The 16,865-nt window shown below is 43.4% G+C and overlaps 1 protein-coding gene across 1 annotated transcript in view; it reads right to left on the reverse strand.

The window, feature by feature from the left end:
* Positions 1-16,057, reverse strand: part of LOC132391945 (RING finger protein 145-like) — a 47,983-nt gene extending 31,926 nt beyond the window's left edge. The window contains exons 1-3 of the mRNA XM_059965752.1: positions 14,895-16,057; positions 10,689-10,797; positions 112-203 (exon numbers count right to left, since the gene is read on the reverse strand). Of these exons, the coding sequence (XP_059821735.1) occupies positions 112-203; positions 10,689-10,797; positions 14,895-15,063 (370 nt within the window). The 5' untranslated portion in view covers positions 15,064-16,057. The remainder of the gene's footprint in view (positions 1-111; positions 204-10,688; positions 10,798-14,894) is intronic.
* Between the last annotated feature and the right edge of the window lie 808 nt (positions 16,058-16,865).

The raw sequence follows: 16,865 nt of genomic DNA on the forward strand, positions 1-16,865 counted from the left end.
GCCAAATGGCCTTACGTGCTACACAGGCCTCTTGGCCATAGAATCCACTCATTTCAGTCTTTCGGTGAAATCAAAGACACCCTACAGTCAATGACGGTGCGGAAGCCCCACCTGTTAGTGTACCGACAAAGCGCTGGAGGGCAGCCAGGTCCAAGAATACCGCTCCATCGTACCCGGACTCAATCTCTCGGAGAACATAGTCCCTGCAGAGAGAACAAAACAGAGCAGTGCACACAGCTGCTCCACACAACACAGTTCCTATGCATGGTGGTGACATCCATGTATACACACTACTCCACACAGCACAGCTCCTACATCTACTGCAGACGACACAGTTCCTGTACATGGTGGTGATGTCCCTGTGCACACATCTACTGCACACGACATAGCTCCTGTACATGGTGGTGAGGTCCTTGTTCTGCTACTTTGTCAAGTTTAAGCTTATTGTTACTCAACCATATATATGTATATAACCAAATGAGACACTGTTCCTCCAGACCAAGATGCACAGAACAGTACATATAACTCTCACACACACACACAAAGTAAAACTACAAATAAACAATAAAATAGTAAAATTTATTCCAGAAGATTTGGGCAAGTTTATTGATGATAATAGTTCCAAGCACCGTACCACACAATCACTGTTATTGCAAATTAAACCTTAGGTACAGGCCTGGAAAGGAGAATGAAGGTTTATAGGCCATCTCAGAGGTAAGCTAGATTGACCATGAAGTAGGTTACAAGGACAGTACCTACAATGGGCTAAACGGCCTGAATTATCAATGTTTTTATTTAGCGATACAGCATGGTGACAAGTCCTTCTAACCCAACAGGCTCGCACCACTTAATTACACTCATCTGACCAATTAAACTTGTTCTATGCTCTACACATGTTCTATGTACCCACGTTTTCTTCATGCACTTCTTTACCCAATGGAAAAATCTATCAATAAACTTTGACTGTTGGTTACTGGTTTACTATTGTCACATGTGGGGTGATGGGGTGGAGATAGGTCTCTACCAAAGGAGGCACAAGACACTTCTTCCCTATGCTAGTGTGCAGTCACCCTTGGACAAGCAGCACCTGCTTAGCTCCCTGATCATGGTCATGGAAAGACCATGATAGCCCACAAAATATAATACAGCACATAATGAACTTGCAGGAGACAGTCAGGTGGAAGGGCATAACAAGGTAGATGATGAGGTTAATACTTTATCTTTATTGAATGACTGATCCATTCAATAGCCTTTTAGCAGCAGATAGAAGCTATCCTTGAGCCTGGTTGCACACACAAAATGCTGGAGGAACTCAGCAGGGCAGGCAGCATCTAGGCAGCCAAAATGTCGTCTGTTCTCTTGTCCAAAATGCCGCCTAGCCTGAGCTCCTCCAGCATTTTGTGTGTTGCTCAGATTTCCAGTATCTGCAGATTTTCTCGTGCTTGAGCTTGGTGGTATGCATTTTCATACTTTCGTAGCTTCTGCCCAATGGGAGGAAGGAGAAGAGAGAATGTCCAGAGTGGGAGAGGTAGTTTATAATGTTGCCAGACAGAACCCATGGAGGGGAGGCTGGTTTTCATGATCAACTGGTCAGGTCCACAACTTTCTGTAGATGTACTAACACCAGAGTACTGGAGGAGGCCTATATATAACACCTCCACTGCGATAAAGCAACACCGATGGATGCGTCATGTCATCTGGATGCCTAATTCACATTTCCCCAAACAAATCCTTCACTTCTAGTCAAAGGAAGTTTTTGCCCTGGTGGGCAAGGGAAACGTTTCACAGATAATATCAAAAATCAGCCTGAAGAAATTCAACATTAAAGCTAAAACTGTAAAGACATTGCATGTAGTGACTCACTCAGCCATTCAGGAACAGCTTCTTCCCCTCTGCCATCTGATTCCTAAATGGACATTGAACCTATGAACAGTATCTAACTTTCCATTGTTATTTCTGATTTTGCATTTTAACTGTTTAATCTATATAGAACCATAGAACATTACAGCACAGAAACAGGCCCTTCGGCCCTTCTTGGCTGCGCCAAACTATTTTTCTGCCTAGTCCCACTGACCTGAACCTGGACCATATCCCTCTCATCCATGTACCTGTCCAAGCTTTTCTTACATGTTAAAAGTGAGCCCACATTTACCACTTCATCTAGCAGCTCATTCCACACTCCCACCACTCTCTAGCTCAGGGGTCGGCAACCCGCGGCTCTTTCACCTCTGTGTTGCGGCTCCCTGTGGCTTTGGAAAATAAATGATGAGTATTTAATTAAAATGTATTTTATGTTAGTTTGTTAGTTTTTGAAATGTAATTCTAAATTTGAAGATTACGGTGATCTTGTACAATCTAAATAAAACGTGTTTTTTGTCGCTATTAATATACGTCACCACTGCCAATGCCTGACACCCGCCGGTGCGCGATTTCTTTAATTTTTCGATCCAAGGTCGGCTAACTATGGAGAATTCTAAAAAAGAAAAGTGACTGAAGGAAACAGAACGTTTAATGATACGTGGGCAGATTCATTTGCTTTTACTGCTGACGAGACTGGTTTACCGGTATGCTTAATATGCAATGAGAAACTCGCAAACAACAAAAAGTCAAAAGTGGCAAGACATTTCAGGAATAAACACGCAGCCTTTGCTCAAAAATATCTGGATGGAGATGAGAGAAAAAAAGCCGTTTCAGAACTGATGCGGAAGGTTGATCTGAGCAAAAATCATTTCAAGAAGTGGATGAAGTCTGGAAAATCAACGACATATGCTAGTTTTGTTGCCGCTCAGGAAATAGTCAGGCACGGGAAGCAATTTACAGATGGTGAATATATAAAAGAATCTTTCATTAAGATTTCAGAACATCTATTCACAAACTTTAAAAACAAGAGTGAAATTGTGCAGAAAATCAGGGATATGCCCCTCTCTGCAAAGACTGTCAAAGACAGAACCATAAAAATGGCAGAAGACATCACAAGACAGCAAATTAAAGACATCAATTCAGCTGTGGCCTACTCAATTGCCTGTGACGAGTCTAAAGACAAAGGTGATATTGAACAAACAGCGCTGTTCTGCTGGTATGTAAACTCTGCCAGGCCACAGGAAGAAATGATTGAGTTGATACCTCTAAAAGGCCAAACACGGGGGGGGGAGGACATCTGTGAGGCTGTCTTGAATTGTTTAAGAGCCAAAGTAATAAAGACCACCCACCTGGTGTCAGTAGCTACCGATGGGGCACCAAGTATGACAGGAGCGCACAAGGGATTTGTGGTTTTACTGCAGAAGTCGCTGGACAGAAAGCTGCTGACTTTTCACTGCATCTTGCAGCAAGAGGCACTGTGCGCTCAAACATTTCCTCTGGAATGCACAGAAGTAATGGATGTTGTCATTCAGATTGTAAATAAAATAATGGCAAAAAGTTTAAATCACCGTCAATTCCGTTTGTTACTGGACGAGCTGGAAAGCGCATATTCTGATTTCCTGCTGCACAACAAAGTCCGGTGGCTGTCAAGAGGGGAGGTGCTGAAACGCTTTGTTGCGTGTCTGGAAGAAGTGAAAACTTTCCTGGGCAGCAAAGGGCTCACCTTTCCTGAGCTAGAACAGCCAGAGTGGCTGTAAAAGCTACACTTCATGGTAGACATGACAGTGCACCTGAACACGCTGAACACAGCTCTTCAGGGGAAAGGACGCACAGCCCTTTGGCATGATTTGGCATTCGAGCGCAAGTTGACAGTGCTTGCCAGAGATTTACAGAAAGGCACATTGTCTCACTTCCCCAATTTGGGAGAGTTCAAACAAGCTCACGACATGATAAATTCGGAGTATTTACATTCTGCAATCATCGCAATGCAAACATCGTTTGGGAAACGCTTCTGTGAGTTCAGAGAGGAAAAAAACACATTATCCTTCCCGGTCACTCCCCTAAGCATCGATCCATCCCTACTGAATACGACTGCATTGGCAGGTGTGAATCAACCTGATCTTGAGATGGAACTGGCCGACATAGCCGACAAAGACATATGGGTCCAATTTTAGACGCTTGACAGCAGACCTTGCAGATGTTGCCCGTCAGAAGGCCGTTCTTGCTCAGAATCACAAATGGAGTGATATTGAAAACTCCTCAAACCGGACAAACTTGTGTTTGAAACATGGAATGCTATCCCCTACATTTATGTAAACATTATAAAGTACGCGGTTGGAGTCCTGTCGATCTTTGGATCCACATATGTATGTGAGCAGGTGTTCTCCAACATGAACTTTATTTAAAACAAACATTGCGCACGCCTCACAGATGACAGCTTGCGATCCTGTGTAAAGATGAAGGTGATGTCATACAGCCCTGATGTGCAGACGCTGTGCGCTGAGGTCCAGGAGAAGAAATCCCATTAACTAAGTATGATAAATATTTTAATTGCCTATTATTTTACGTATATCCAAATTTTTTCATTGTTCAGTGAAATAGTACTTTTATTTTTCAGGTTGACAGCTGGCTGACGTTATTTTTGGTTTGCTGCTGGTGGACAATTTAAATTTGGCGTTTTTCATAAATACAAGAAGGACTCAAATAGATTGAGTATTTTACTTAAAAGTAACCTTCAACCCAACGTCTTTTTTTCGGAGATCAAAATGTTTTTTTTGCATGCAGAAATGTAATTTCGTTTTCTCTGCAGGAGTTCATCGATTTCATAAATGCAACACATTATAGTTTGTTTATATATAGCATAAATGCAAAAAAAAACGTTGTATGCAGTGTTATTTCATTTTAAATGTCAAACGGGTTTTGTGGCTCCCAGTGTTTTCTTTTCTGTGGGAAACGGGTCCAAACGGCTCTTTCAGTGGTAAAGGTTGCCGACCCCTGCTTTAGCTGAAGAAGGCCCCCCCCCCCCCCTCAACCAATGTTCTCTTTAAACTTTTCCCCCTTCACCCATGTCCTCTGGTCTTTTTCTCCTCTAGCCTCAGTGGAAAAAGCCTGCTTGCATTCACTCTATATATACCCATCATAATTTTATAAACCTCTATCAATTCTCCCCTCATTCTTCTACGCTCCAGGGAATAAAGTCCTAACCTATTCAACCTTTCTCTGTAACTCAGTTTCTCAAGTTCCAGCAACATCCTCGTAAACCTTCTCTGCACTCTTTAAACCTTATTAATATCCTTCCTGTAATTAAGTGACCATAACTGCACCCAATACTCCAAATTCGGCCTCACCAACATCTCATACAACCTCACCATTACATTCCAACTCTTATACTCAATACTTTGATTTATAAATGCCAATATACCAAAAGCTCTCTTTACGATCCTATCTACCTGTGACGCCACTTCTAGGGAATTTTGTGTCTGTATTCCCAGATCCGTCAGTTCTATAGCACTCCTCAGCGATTTACCATTTACCTTGTATGTTCTACCTTGGTTTGTCCTTCCAAGGTGCAATACCTCACACTTGTCTGCATTCAACTCTATCTGCCATTTTTCAGCCCATTTTTCCAGCTAATCCAAATCCCTCTGCAAGCTTTGAAAACCTTCCTTACTGTCCACTACACCTCCAATCTTTGTATCATCAGCAAATTTGCCGATTCAATTTACCATATTATCATCCAGATCATCGATATGGATGACAAATAACAATGGACCCAGCACTGATCCCTGTGGCACGCCACTAGTCACAGGCCTCCACTCAGAGAAACAATCCTCCACTACCATTCTCTGGCTTCTCCCATTGAGCCAATGCCTAATCCAATTTACTACCTCACCAAGTATACCTACCGACCGAATCTTCCAAACTAACCTCCCATGCGGGACCTTGTCAAAAGCCTTACTGAAGTCCATGTAGACAACATCCACTGCCTTCCTTTCATCCACTTTCCTGTTAACCTCCTCCAAAAACTCTAATAGATTGGTTAAACATGACCTACCATGTACAAAGCCACGTTGACTCTCCCTATCCAAATACTTATAGAACCCATCTCTTAGTACTCCTTCCAATAATTTACCTACTTCTGACGTCAAACTTACTGGCCTATAACTTCCCGGATTTCTTTTAGAGCCTTTTTTAAAACAACAGAACAACATGAGCTATCCTCCAATCTTCTGGCGCCTCACCCGTAGATACCGACATTTAAATATATCTGCCAGGGCCCCTGCAATTTCAACACTAGTCTCCTTCAAGGTCTGAGGGAATACCCTGTCAGGTCCTGGGGATTTATCTACAATGATTTGCCTCAAGACAGCAAGCACCTCTTCCTCTTCAATCTGTATAGGTTCCCTGACTTCATACTTGTTTGCCTTATTTCCATAGACTCCATGCCAGTTTCCTTAGTAAATACAGATGCAAAAAAACCCATTTAAGATCTCCCCCATTTCTTTAGGTTCCATACATAGCTGACCACTCTGATCTTCAAGAGGACCAATTTTATCCTTTACTATCCTTTTGCTCTTAACATACCTGTAGAAGCTCTTTGGTTTATCCTTCACCTGGACTGCCAAAGGAACCTCATGTCTTCTTTTAGCCCTGATTTCTTTAAGTATACTTTTTATACTCCTCATGCACCTTATTTGCTCCCTGTTGCCTATACATGTTATATATCCCTCTCTTCTTGTTTATCAGAGTTCTAATCTCCCTCAAGAACCAAGGTTCCTTATTCTTCACTTTGCCTTTAATCCAAACAGAAACATACAAACTCTGCACTCTCAAAATTTCTCCTTTGAAGGCCTCCCACTTACCAATCACATCCTTGCCAGAGAACAACCTGTCCCGATCCACGTTTTTTAGATCCTTTCTCATTTCTTCAAATTTGGCCGTTTTTCCAGTTTAGAACCTCAACCCGAGGACCAGAACTATCTTTATCCATGAGCAAGTTGAAACTAATGGTGTTATGGTCACTGGAATCAAAGTGTTCCCCTACACACACTTCTGTCACCTGTCCTAACTCGTTTCCTAATAGGAGATCTAATATTGCATCTTCTCTAGTCGGTACCTCTATATATTGATTTAGAAAACTCTCCTGGACACATTTTACAAACTCTAACGCGTCAGTATTTACTTATTTTTTTCTACATTATCATGTATTGCATTGTGCTGCTGCCACTAAATTAACAAATTTCATGACCTATGCCGATGATAATACACTTGATTCTGATTCTTATTACTGAGAAATCTGTACAAGAGGGAGCTGTGCTACATGAGAGTGACATCCACAGTGCCACAGAGGACAAGCAGCAGCTGCGAAAGGAGAGAATGAACAACCAGAAGATCCAACCCCTAACCACAGCCACCACTTACTCTTGCCCACTCTGCAGCAGAACATGTGAATCCCGGATCAGCCTCTACAACCACCCAAGGACTCACTAATAGACAACTTCTGAGGAGAACATCATACTCAACACGAGTGATTGCACTACTACTCTGCAGCTTCTTGTGGACTTGGGCAGAGCAGTGTGCATCCAAAAGGACACTTTCTAAGTTGCACCTGAAAAACTAGGGAAATGCTATATTTCCTTCACATTTCCTCAATGTTTTCCTCTACAGAGTGCCGAATGACCTGCTATCTGCATTTTCTGTTTTTATTTCAGAAGCATGCCAACACATGCAGGCGGCCCCCATCACATATTTAGAATGTGTTGGTTGATGACACAAACAATGTATTTCATTGCATGCTTCAATTATTTATTGTAAGGGTTTGTTGTTTCTTTCCCTTGTTCATGTTGTCATTAAGTAAGATCACGGTGCTCTGATCTTGGCTTCAGTTCCCCATTATAAATCAAGCATGATGGATTGGCAGAGCAGACTCGATGGACCAGATAGCCTAATTCTGCTCCTATGTCTTGTGTTTGTTGCAGAGGTCAGATGGTAAGGGCCATTAAAATGCTATGGGTACAAACACAGCCAACTCTATTTTGACAATACGACATTTCTTGACCGTAAGAATGGGGGAAACAGAACATTACAGCACCTACTTCGACCCTTTAACCTACTCCGAGATCAACCTATCCTTCCCTCCTACATCTACTGTACCACCATATTTTCATCCATGTGCCCAAGAGTCTCTTCAATGTTCCTAATGTATCTGCCTCTACCACCATCCTTGACAGTGTGAAAATCAAACTATTTTTATTGCACCTGGATTGCCCTGTAGTTCCAATATTCGCCCATTTCAACATATGACGACTTTGCAATTCTCTTGGGTCGAGAATTCCTAAGATTCACGCAAGCTTTTGTTTTCGGTGAGGTTTACAGCGAAGAGGTTTTCCATATTCCTAGCCAGATGCATCAGAGCTTAGAGTGGCAAATGCTCTGCTCAGGCTCAGCACATCACAGAAAATAGTCCCATCTCCATTGACTGTCTACACTTCCTGCTGTCTTGGTAAAGCAGGAAAGACCACACATACCCCAGATATTGTCTCTTCTTCCCACATCCATTGGGCAGACAATTATCATTCCAACCAGCTTGGAGCAATAATCCTTTTATCCGTCACTTTGTCGTTCATTCATTTATACAGGCTCCCAATTCACAATGCTACTATTTAAAATTTGCACATTTACTTCTCTTGTTAACCTTCTAATCTCTTCCAGCCTCTGAATTTGGTTTAAAGCAAACTCTGGCCATTTGTGACTCCCTCATATCTTTCACCTCTATAACTGATTGCCCTGAGCTCCCCAAGCCTCAGACCCTGAACCTTTATATTAAAAAAAAGTAGCAGGGAAAGTTTAGATTGATCATAAAGTAGGTTAAATGATAGGTACAACATCATGGGCCAAAGGGCCTGCACTGTGCTTTTATGTTCTATTCAAAAGACTGAAGACATCTAACATCAGACTCAAGACACTTATAACACTTTGAAACTGGTCTCTAGTATGATTAGACAGTATGATTAGAGTCTAGTATCATTAGACTCGACAATCTACCTCGTTACAGTCCTGCACCTTATTGTCTAGCTGCACCGCACTTCTCTGGCACTGTGGCACTTTAATCTGCATTATGTTATTGCTCTTTCCTTGTACCACCTCAATGCATTGATGTGATGAAATTATCTCCACTGACAGCAAGGCAGTCTAATGGTTAGCGTAACACTATTACAGCACCAGAGACACAGGTTCAGTTCCCGCCACTGACTGCAATGCTCCCCAGCAACAATGTGGATTTCCTCCAGGTATTCCAGTTTCCTCCCACATTTCAAAGACTTATGGATTAGTAAGTTAATTGGTCACATGGGTGCAATTGAACAGCACTGGCTCATTGGGCCAGAAGGACCTGCTTCCATGCTGCATCTCCAAATTAACAAATACAAAAATTTTACTTGAGAACAGCCTTTTCACTACCTCAGTACATTTGACAATGGTAAACCAACACTAAGATGAGGCATGAAGGAGCAGGGGCCCTGGCAGAAATATTTAAAATGTCGATATCTACGGGTCAGGTGCCGGAGGATTGGAGGATAGCACATGTAGTTTCATTGTTTAAAAAAGGCTCAAAAAGTAAGCCGGGAAATTTATAGGCCGGTAAGTTTGATATCGGTAGTAGGTAAATTATTGGAAGGAATACTAAGAGATAAGATCTACAAGTATTTAGATAGACAGGGACTTATTAGAAACTGTCAGCGTGGCTTTGTGTGTGGTAGGTCATGTTAGAGTTTTTCGAGGATGTTACCAGGAAAGTGGATGAAGGGAAGGCCGTGGATGTTGTATACATGGATTTCAGTAAGGCCTTTGACAAGGTCCCGCATGGGAAGTTAGTTTGGAAGATTCAGTCACTAGGTATACATGGAGAGGTAGTAAATTAGATTAGACATTGGCTCACTGGAAGAAGCCAGAGAGTGGTAGTGGAGGATTGCTACTCTGAGTGGAGGTCTGTGACAAGTGGTGCGCCACAGGTATCAGTGCTGGGCCCATTGTTATTTGTCATCTATATCAATGATCTGGATGATAATGTGGCAAATTGGATCAGCAAATTTGCTGATGATACAAAAATTGGAGGTGTAGTGGACAGTAAGGCAAGTTTTTAAAGCTTGCAGCGGAATTTGGACCAGTTGAAGGAATAGACTGAAAAATGGCAGATAGAGTTTAATGCGGACAAGTGTGAGGTATTGCACTTTGGAGGGTCAAACCAAGGTGAACATAGAAGGTAAATGGTAGGACACTGAGGACTACAGTAGAACTGAGGGATCTGGGAGTACAGATACATAATTTCCTAAAAGTGGCTTCACAAGTAGATAGGGTTGTAAAGAAAGCGTTTGGTACATTGGCCTTTATAAATCAAAGTATTGAGTACATGAATTGGAATGTAATGGTGAGGTTGTATAAGATATTGGTGAGCCCGAATTTGTGTGCAGTTTTGGTCACCTAATTACAGGATATATTAATAAGGTTGGAAGAGTGCAGAGAAGGTTTACAAGGATGTTGCCGGGACTTGAGAAACTGAGTTACAGAGAAAAGTTGAATAGGTTAGGACTTTATTCCCTGGAGCATAGGAGAATGAGGCGTGATTTGACAGAGGTGTATAAAATTATGATGGGTATAGATAGAGTGAATGCAAGCAGGCTTTTTCCACTGAGACCAGGGGAGAAAAAAAACCAGGCAAGAAGGGCCAGAAGGCCTGTTTCTGTGCTGTAATGTTTCATGGTTCTAAGTGCAGATTCAAACGGTGTGGTCTTTTAAGTTGGGTCTACACCAAAAAGTTATCCAAGACTAACCTGCAGGTGCAGTGTCCAACGTACAGAAGTAAAGCGGTCAGCAGGTAGAGGTAAAACTTCACCAGGTGCTGGAGAGGCAAGACAAGAACCATCACGCTAAGGAAGTGACCTGCAAAACAAACAGTGAAATTCAGCAACAAAGGTAAGGAACTCACTATCAGCAATTCCTCAAATACTCTGCCACATCTCAAGTACTTCCTGTAGAAGCCTAATTCTGCCTTATGGGGTGACGGGTGCACATGCTCCTGTTTATGACAATGGTGCTGTGGTTGGGAGGGTTGAGTATTCCAAGTTCCTATGAGTGAACAACACCAATTGCCTGTCCTGGTCCAATAACATTGACACCATGGTCAACAGAGCTCACTTCCGCATCAGACTGAAGAAATTCTATATGTGCCCTTTGATGTTCACCAATTCTTATTGTTACGAACCCCGTAACTGGGTTACTTACCAGCAAAGATAGAGGCATCCGATGGAGTCTGATGATACTATTTTTAAACAGTATTTATTAGTAAAAATACATAAAAATAATATCAATGCAAATATACAGGTAATATACATCGTCAATACTAAACCTAAAAGCGCGGGTATAATAATAAACAATAAGAAATAAGCTCAATCGTTGTCTAGGGGATAATGAATTGTCCGATGGAAGTATAAAGTTCGTTTCAGTTCGCACAGGCTCCAGTGTTTGTTTGTCGCTGTGTTGCAATTGTTGGAGAGAGAGAGATAGATAGAAGAATGGGAACAGTTACCGTTATTGTTTTTGCCAATCTTCCTTTATGATTTCGATCTGTCAGTGTCTCGTTGTTGTGGCCGTTCAAGTATGACCTCTCCTTTAGCTAAACCGTTCTTCCGTGATGAGCCCGCCACCCAGGCAAGGGAGGACGCACACGAGCTCCCACCAGCTTTCGCTATAAAACGCTGTCACTGGATTTCTAGCGTTTCTCCTGGTGTGTCTGAGTGGTGTTCCCCAGACCCAACTTTTATCCTCACTCACGGGGTCTCAGATGTCAATCAGGTTGGGATGATGCAATCCCTCAACCAGACCACTCTGGTTGTCCCTGAGGGGTTTCAATGAATAGTACAGTACTCAATACACAATTCCTTCTCCAAGAGACAATAGCAGTAATCAGTGGTTCCATTCCGTTTTTGTTAGGAGACATTCCATCTTGTTGTGTATTCTGCGTTGTCTATAACAACTGCCTTTGCTGTGACCCTGTGTCTGTCTCTGTCTCTCTCTCTCTCTCTCTCTCTTTTCTGATATGATGTGAATCTCTCTCATTTCCTTGGTCTCAGACCCAAAATAATAGCGAACTTGCGATTCTCAAAAAGGGGGGTGGGGGCGACTTTGCTCCCTTCATTCGTAACATTATTTATGCACCATAGAAAGCATCCTATTTGGATGCACCACAGTTTGATATGTCAACTGTTCTGCCTATGTCCACAAGAAAGTGCAGAGTTGTGGACGTTGCTCAGCACATCACAGAAATCAGACTTCCCTCTATGGATTTGGTGTATACTTCTTGCTGCCTCAGTAAAGCAGTCAACAAAATCAAAGATCCCACCCACCCCACACAATCTCTCTTCAGCCCCAGCTCCTATCAGACAGAAGATACAAAAAGCCTGAGAGCACATATCAGCTTCTATCCCACCATTAAGACTATTGAGTGATTCTCTACTATGATAAGATGAACTTCTAACCTCACCATCTACCTCGTTATGATCTTGCACCTGTCTACCTGCACCTGTCTACTGTCTATCTGCACTGCACTTTCTCTGTGGCTGTTATGATGATGAGATACAACCCAGAATGCACTGGGACACATCATCAGTGATGTAAGCTGAGGTCATCAGGTGTTTCAGGTCTTTCAACATCAGACACTCTCGCCCAAGTGACCCAGCCAGGGTTGGTCAGGTCCTGGCTTTTGTCCCAGTAGCATTCTGTCCCATGGGTCACACCTCTTGATCCATAGACATCTAGAGGCTCATTCAGCCACAGTCCTGATGGCCCTTTTCTTTAGAGAACCACCCCCTATCCTGTAGTACCAAGGAAAGAATAGGTTCTGCAAAGCGAGGAGCCAGCAAACCTCTACACCTCACCTCCACTTCATTCTTCATTGTTATTGTTTTCTCTTGTACTGATGTGATGAATTGATCTCCACGGACAGTATGCAAAGTAAGTTTTTCACCACCATAGTACATGTGACAATAATAAACCAATTTGGCCCTTAGCCTTCTTTACTTCCTATTCCATTAGTTAAACCCTTAAAATCTTAAAAGGCTTGTTGAATTTTATAATGTATATCAAATCATTTCCTAGTCATAAATCTTTGCTGACTGAATCTAATCTTATTCTTATCTAAGACAAGGGAGCAAAACTAGGCCATTCAGTTCATCGAGTCCGATCTGCCATTCCATCATGACCAATTTATTATCCCTCTCAACCCCATTCTCTCTGTAACCCTTGACGTCTTTACTAATCAAGAACCTATCAACTTCCACTTTAAATATACCCAATGACATGGTCTCCACAGCCTTCTGTGGCACACTGAATTCCACAAATTCATCACCTTCTGGTTAAAGAAATTCATTTTCATCTGTTCTAAAGGGATATCCTTGCATTCTAATTCTAATTTTGAAACCAATTCACTGCACAGGTTTCCTCTGGACACTCTAATTTTTCCCCCCCATCACATAAGTATGTGCACTGGTGGGTGAACTGACTGTTGTAAATTGATAAACAGAAGGGATTCTGCAGGTGCTGGAAATTCAGGGTAACACACACAAAACACTGGAGGAACTCGATAATAAGCAATGTTCTGGCTGAGACCCGTCATCAGAACTGGAAAGGGAGAGGAATTCACAGTGAGGTAGGGGGAGGGGAAGGAGTACAAACTGGCAGATGATGGGTAAAACCAGATGAGGGGGAGGTTGGTAGGCGGAAAGGGGGGTAGTTGAAGTAGGAAGTGATAGGTGGAAGAGGTAAAAGGCTGAAGGAGGAATCTGAAAGGAGAGGAGCATGGACCATGGCAGAAAGGGACAAAGAAGGCACACCAAAGAGAGAGCAGGTAAGGAGGAAAGGGGTGAGAGGAGACAACTTGGGAAATGAAAAAAAAGGGAGGTGGAGAAATTACTAGAAATTGGATGCTCTCAGATCCTGGACCCTGATGCCTTGATTACACTGGGCTTAACTTGGTAGTCAACTAGCCTATCAATGTTTGAGAGATTGGAAACAGATTACGAAAGAATGAACAAACTTCACAACTACAGCAGAGTCACAGATTAATACAGACCAGACAGAGGCCCATTGGCCCAACTGGTCCTTTGACCATCTGAGCCTTAAAGAGGCAGCATTCATCATTAAGGAGCCCTACCACCTACGAAATGCCCTTTTCTCATTCCCACCATCAGGGAGGAAGGTTCAGGACTCTGAAAAGTTTCCAAATATCATTAAGTTACAATAAAGAGCCGTAAACAGTAAAAAGGGTGGCAGGATGGAGATACATCTCTACCAAAGGGGGTGTAAGGTGCTTCTTCCTTCCGCTAGCCTGCAGGCCACCCTTCTTGGGTCATGTGAAGCTACTGGAATAGGTGGTGGATGGTCATATAAGCACTTGGTGCATTTCATAAGTCCTGGTTATGTGACCACTGATGCCAAGCAATCTCTGAAGAATATTGATAATGGCTGGGGGCCAACCGTCTTGCAAACACTACCCAGAAGGCAATGGCAAACCATTTCTGTAGAAAAGTTTGCCAAGAACAATCACAGTGATGGAAAGACCATCAACGCCTGTGAAATATGACACGGCACATAACAAATAAACAAAACAGTAGAAAACTAACTCAAATCAACAATTGCTGTAATCAACCTTTGCCTTCAAAACTGCATCAATTCTCTCAGGTACACTGTCATGCAGTTTTATAAGAAAATCAGCTAGTAGATTGTTCCAAGCACTTTGGAGGACATGCCACAGTTCTGCTAACTTTGGCTATCTCACTTGCTTTTGTCTCTCCAGATAATCCTAGACAACCTCGATGATGTTGAGATCAGGGCTCTGTGGCGGCCATCCCATCTGAAACCATATAAAAAAATCTAGGGCGCCCAAGACTTTTGCACAGTACTTCTGCATCCACAACGCTCGACTTTTGGCTTTGATAAAGTCAACCAGGATTCATAAAGAGAAGGCTGTATGTAATGCTTACCCATGTAGTAGACATTCCACAGGACATACTTGTACTTAATCAGCATCTCCACATTCCTGGCTTGGATCTGCTCGGCAAAGAGACCAACATCCCACTTGTACAGCCAGTTGAGCACCATGAGGGTGGGGAGCCGCAGGGCCACATTAGCCACTGTTTCTGCCAGAGACATCCTCCAGGATTATCACCAACTGCTGCCTTACCACCCTGGCCTTCAGGCTGAGAGTCACAGGAGTACGCAGCAGGTGGCCTGTAAACCCTAGAGTACCAGCAAGTAACATGCAGTGCCCCTTCAGGCCTGCCTTGGGTGTACCTTGAATTCGCAATCAGCCCTGTATACATCAGCTCCTGCATTCACTAAATTGTAGACCCCCATCCCTTCAAATGGCTGCTCACCCGTTCTTTGTATAAACCTATCCACTACCCTCTTGCTTGGGCTACATAAATGACTGAACAGTAAATACCTCACTGCTTAAGCTCCATATACACCACCACCCAACATACATCCAGTAAATACCCAACACGTCTCACTCCCAAGCCACAGCTATCCAGTATAAGACACAGGGCACTCACTCTTGCCCTGTCTAGTTCCCACAGTCACTGTTCAATCCACACTTATGCACTATAAAACCTTCTCTTTAACGACTTAATCAAACCTATCCTCTCCCTCTCCTCTGACCCAACAAAACTGAGTCAATGACTCTGGTCAACCCACTCTCTCTATTTCACTCTCCCTCCCCTTTCTATCCTACCCTCACCTCTGTCCCTCTCGTTTCCCTTCCTCACTCTTCCACTACCCTCTCTCCCTCTTCTGCACACTCTCCCTTACTCTTCTCCTACTCTTTCTTCTCCCTCTTCCTTCCTCACTCTCCTCTTTTCACTCCCTCCCGTAGCTCTTCCTCACTCTCCCCGTCCCTGTCTCTTTCTTTTCCTCTCCCTCCCTCCCTACACACACGGTTCCCTTCTTTCTGTTGCACTCAGTGCCTGTCCGGCTCTTCTCTCTTCAACTCTCAGCACTCCCACTTTCTTCTGAGGACACCCTCCAACCCTTGCTCTCCTTGCAGTTGAACCCTCCCCCCCAACTAGGTTGCTCTGTTCCACCCCCCTTCTCTGCTTTCCCTCCGGCCTCTCCCACCTCACACCCTCTCACGTCGCTCACTCTCCCAACGCTGCCATTGCCTCCATTTTCTCTGAACTTTTACCCTGCTGAGGAAGCGCAGCGTGGTTCCGCCCCCGCCTGCGCTGATTGGTCAGCGCGCCGTACGGGGGCTGGCCCAGCGTTCCTAAGAAGATTACACGGCATGATTGACAAAGGAGTGGGCGGGGCTAGACGGGGTTGGGGGCGGGGACGGAGAGGGAAAAGTGAGGGTTAAAAACTGAGGGAGCTTGAAAAGTAAAAAGAAAGAAAAAGAGGGGGTGAGGGTTAAAACAGGGTGAGTAAGGAGTAAAACGGGGAGTCGGGTGAAGTAATGAGCAAAACGAAGTGAGGGGACTGAAAGGTAAAACGGGGAGAATGAGTGTTAAAAACCGAGGAGGTAAAGGAATGAGGGGTAAAACAGGAAGGGCGGGGTAAACACGGAGATTGAAGGGTGAAACGGGGGAAGCGAGAGGTAAAAGGGAGAGAATAAGGGGTAAAAACAGCGAGTGAGAGAAGGGTAAAACATTGAGAGTGAGAGGTAAAAATAGGGGAAGTGAGAGGGAAAACAAGTGGAGTCAGGGTAAACAGACGATGGGTGAAAATGGGAAGTGGGGTAAAATGCAGAGAATGGGGGTAAAAATGGAGTGTGATAAAAATAGGGAGACAATCAGGGATAAAAACAGTGGAAGTGAAGAGTAAAATGGGGACTGGGGGTAAAAAGGAGAGTGAGTGGTAAAACATGGAGAGTTCAGGGTAAAAACAGGAAGTGAGGGTAAAACAGAGATTGAGGGATTAAGCAGGGAGAGTGAAGGGTAAAACAGTGAGGGGTAAAAACG

The sequence above is a fragment of the Hypanus sabinus genome, chromosome 3 (genome assembly GCF_030144855.1).
Source record: "Hypanus sabinus isolate sHypSab1 chromosome 3, sHypSab1.hap1, whole genome shotgun sequence".
Lineage (NCBI taxonomy): Eukaryota > Metazoa > Chordata > Chondrichthyes > Myliobatiformes > Dasyatidae > Hypanus > Hypanus sabinus.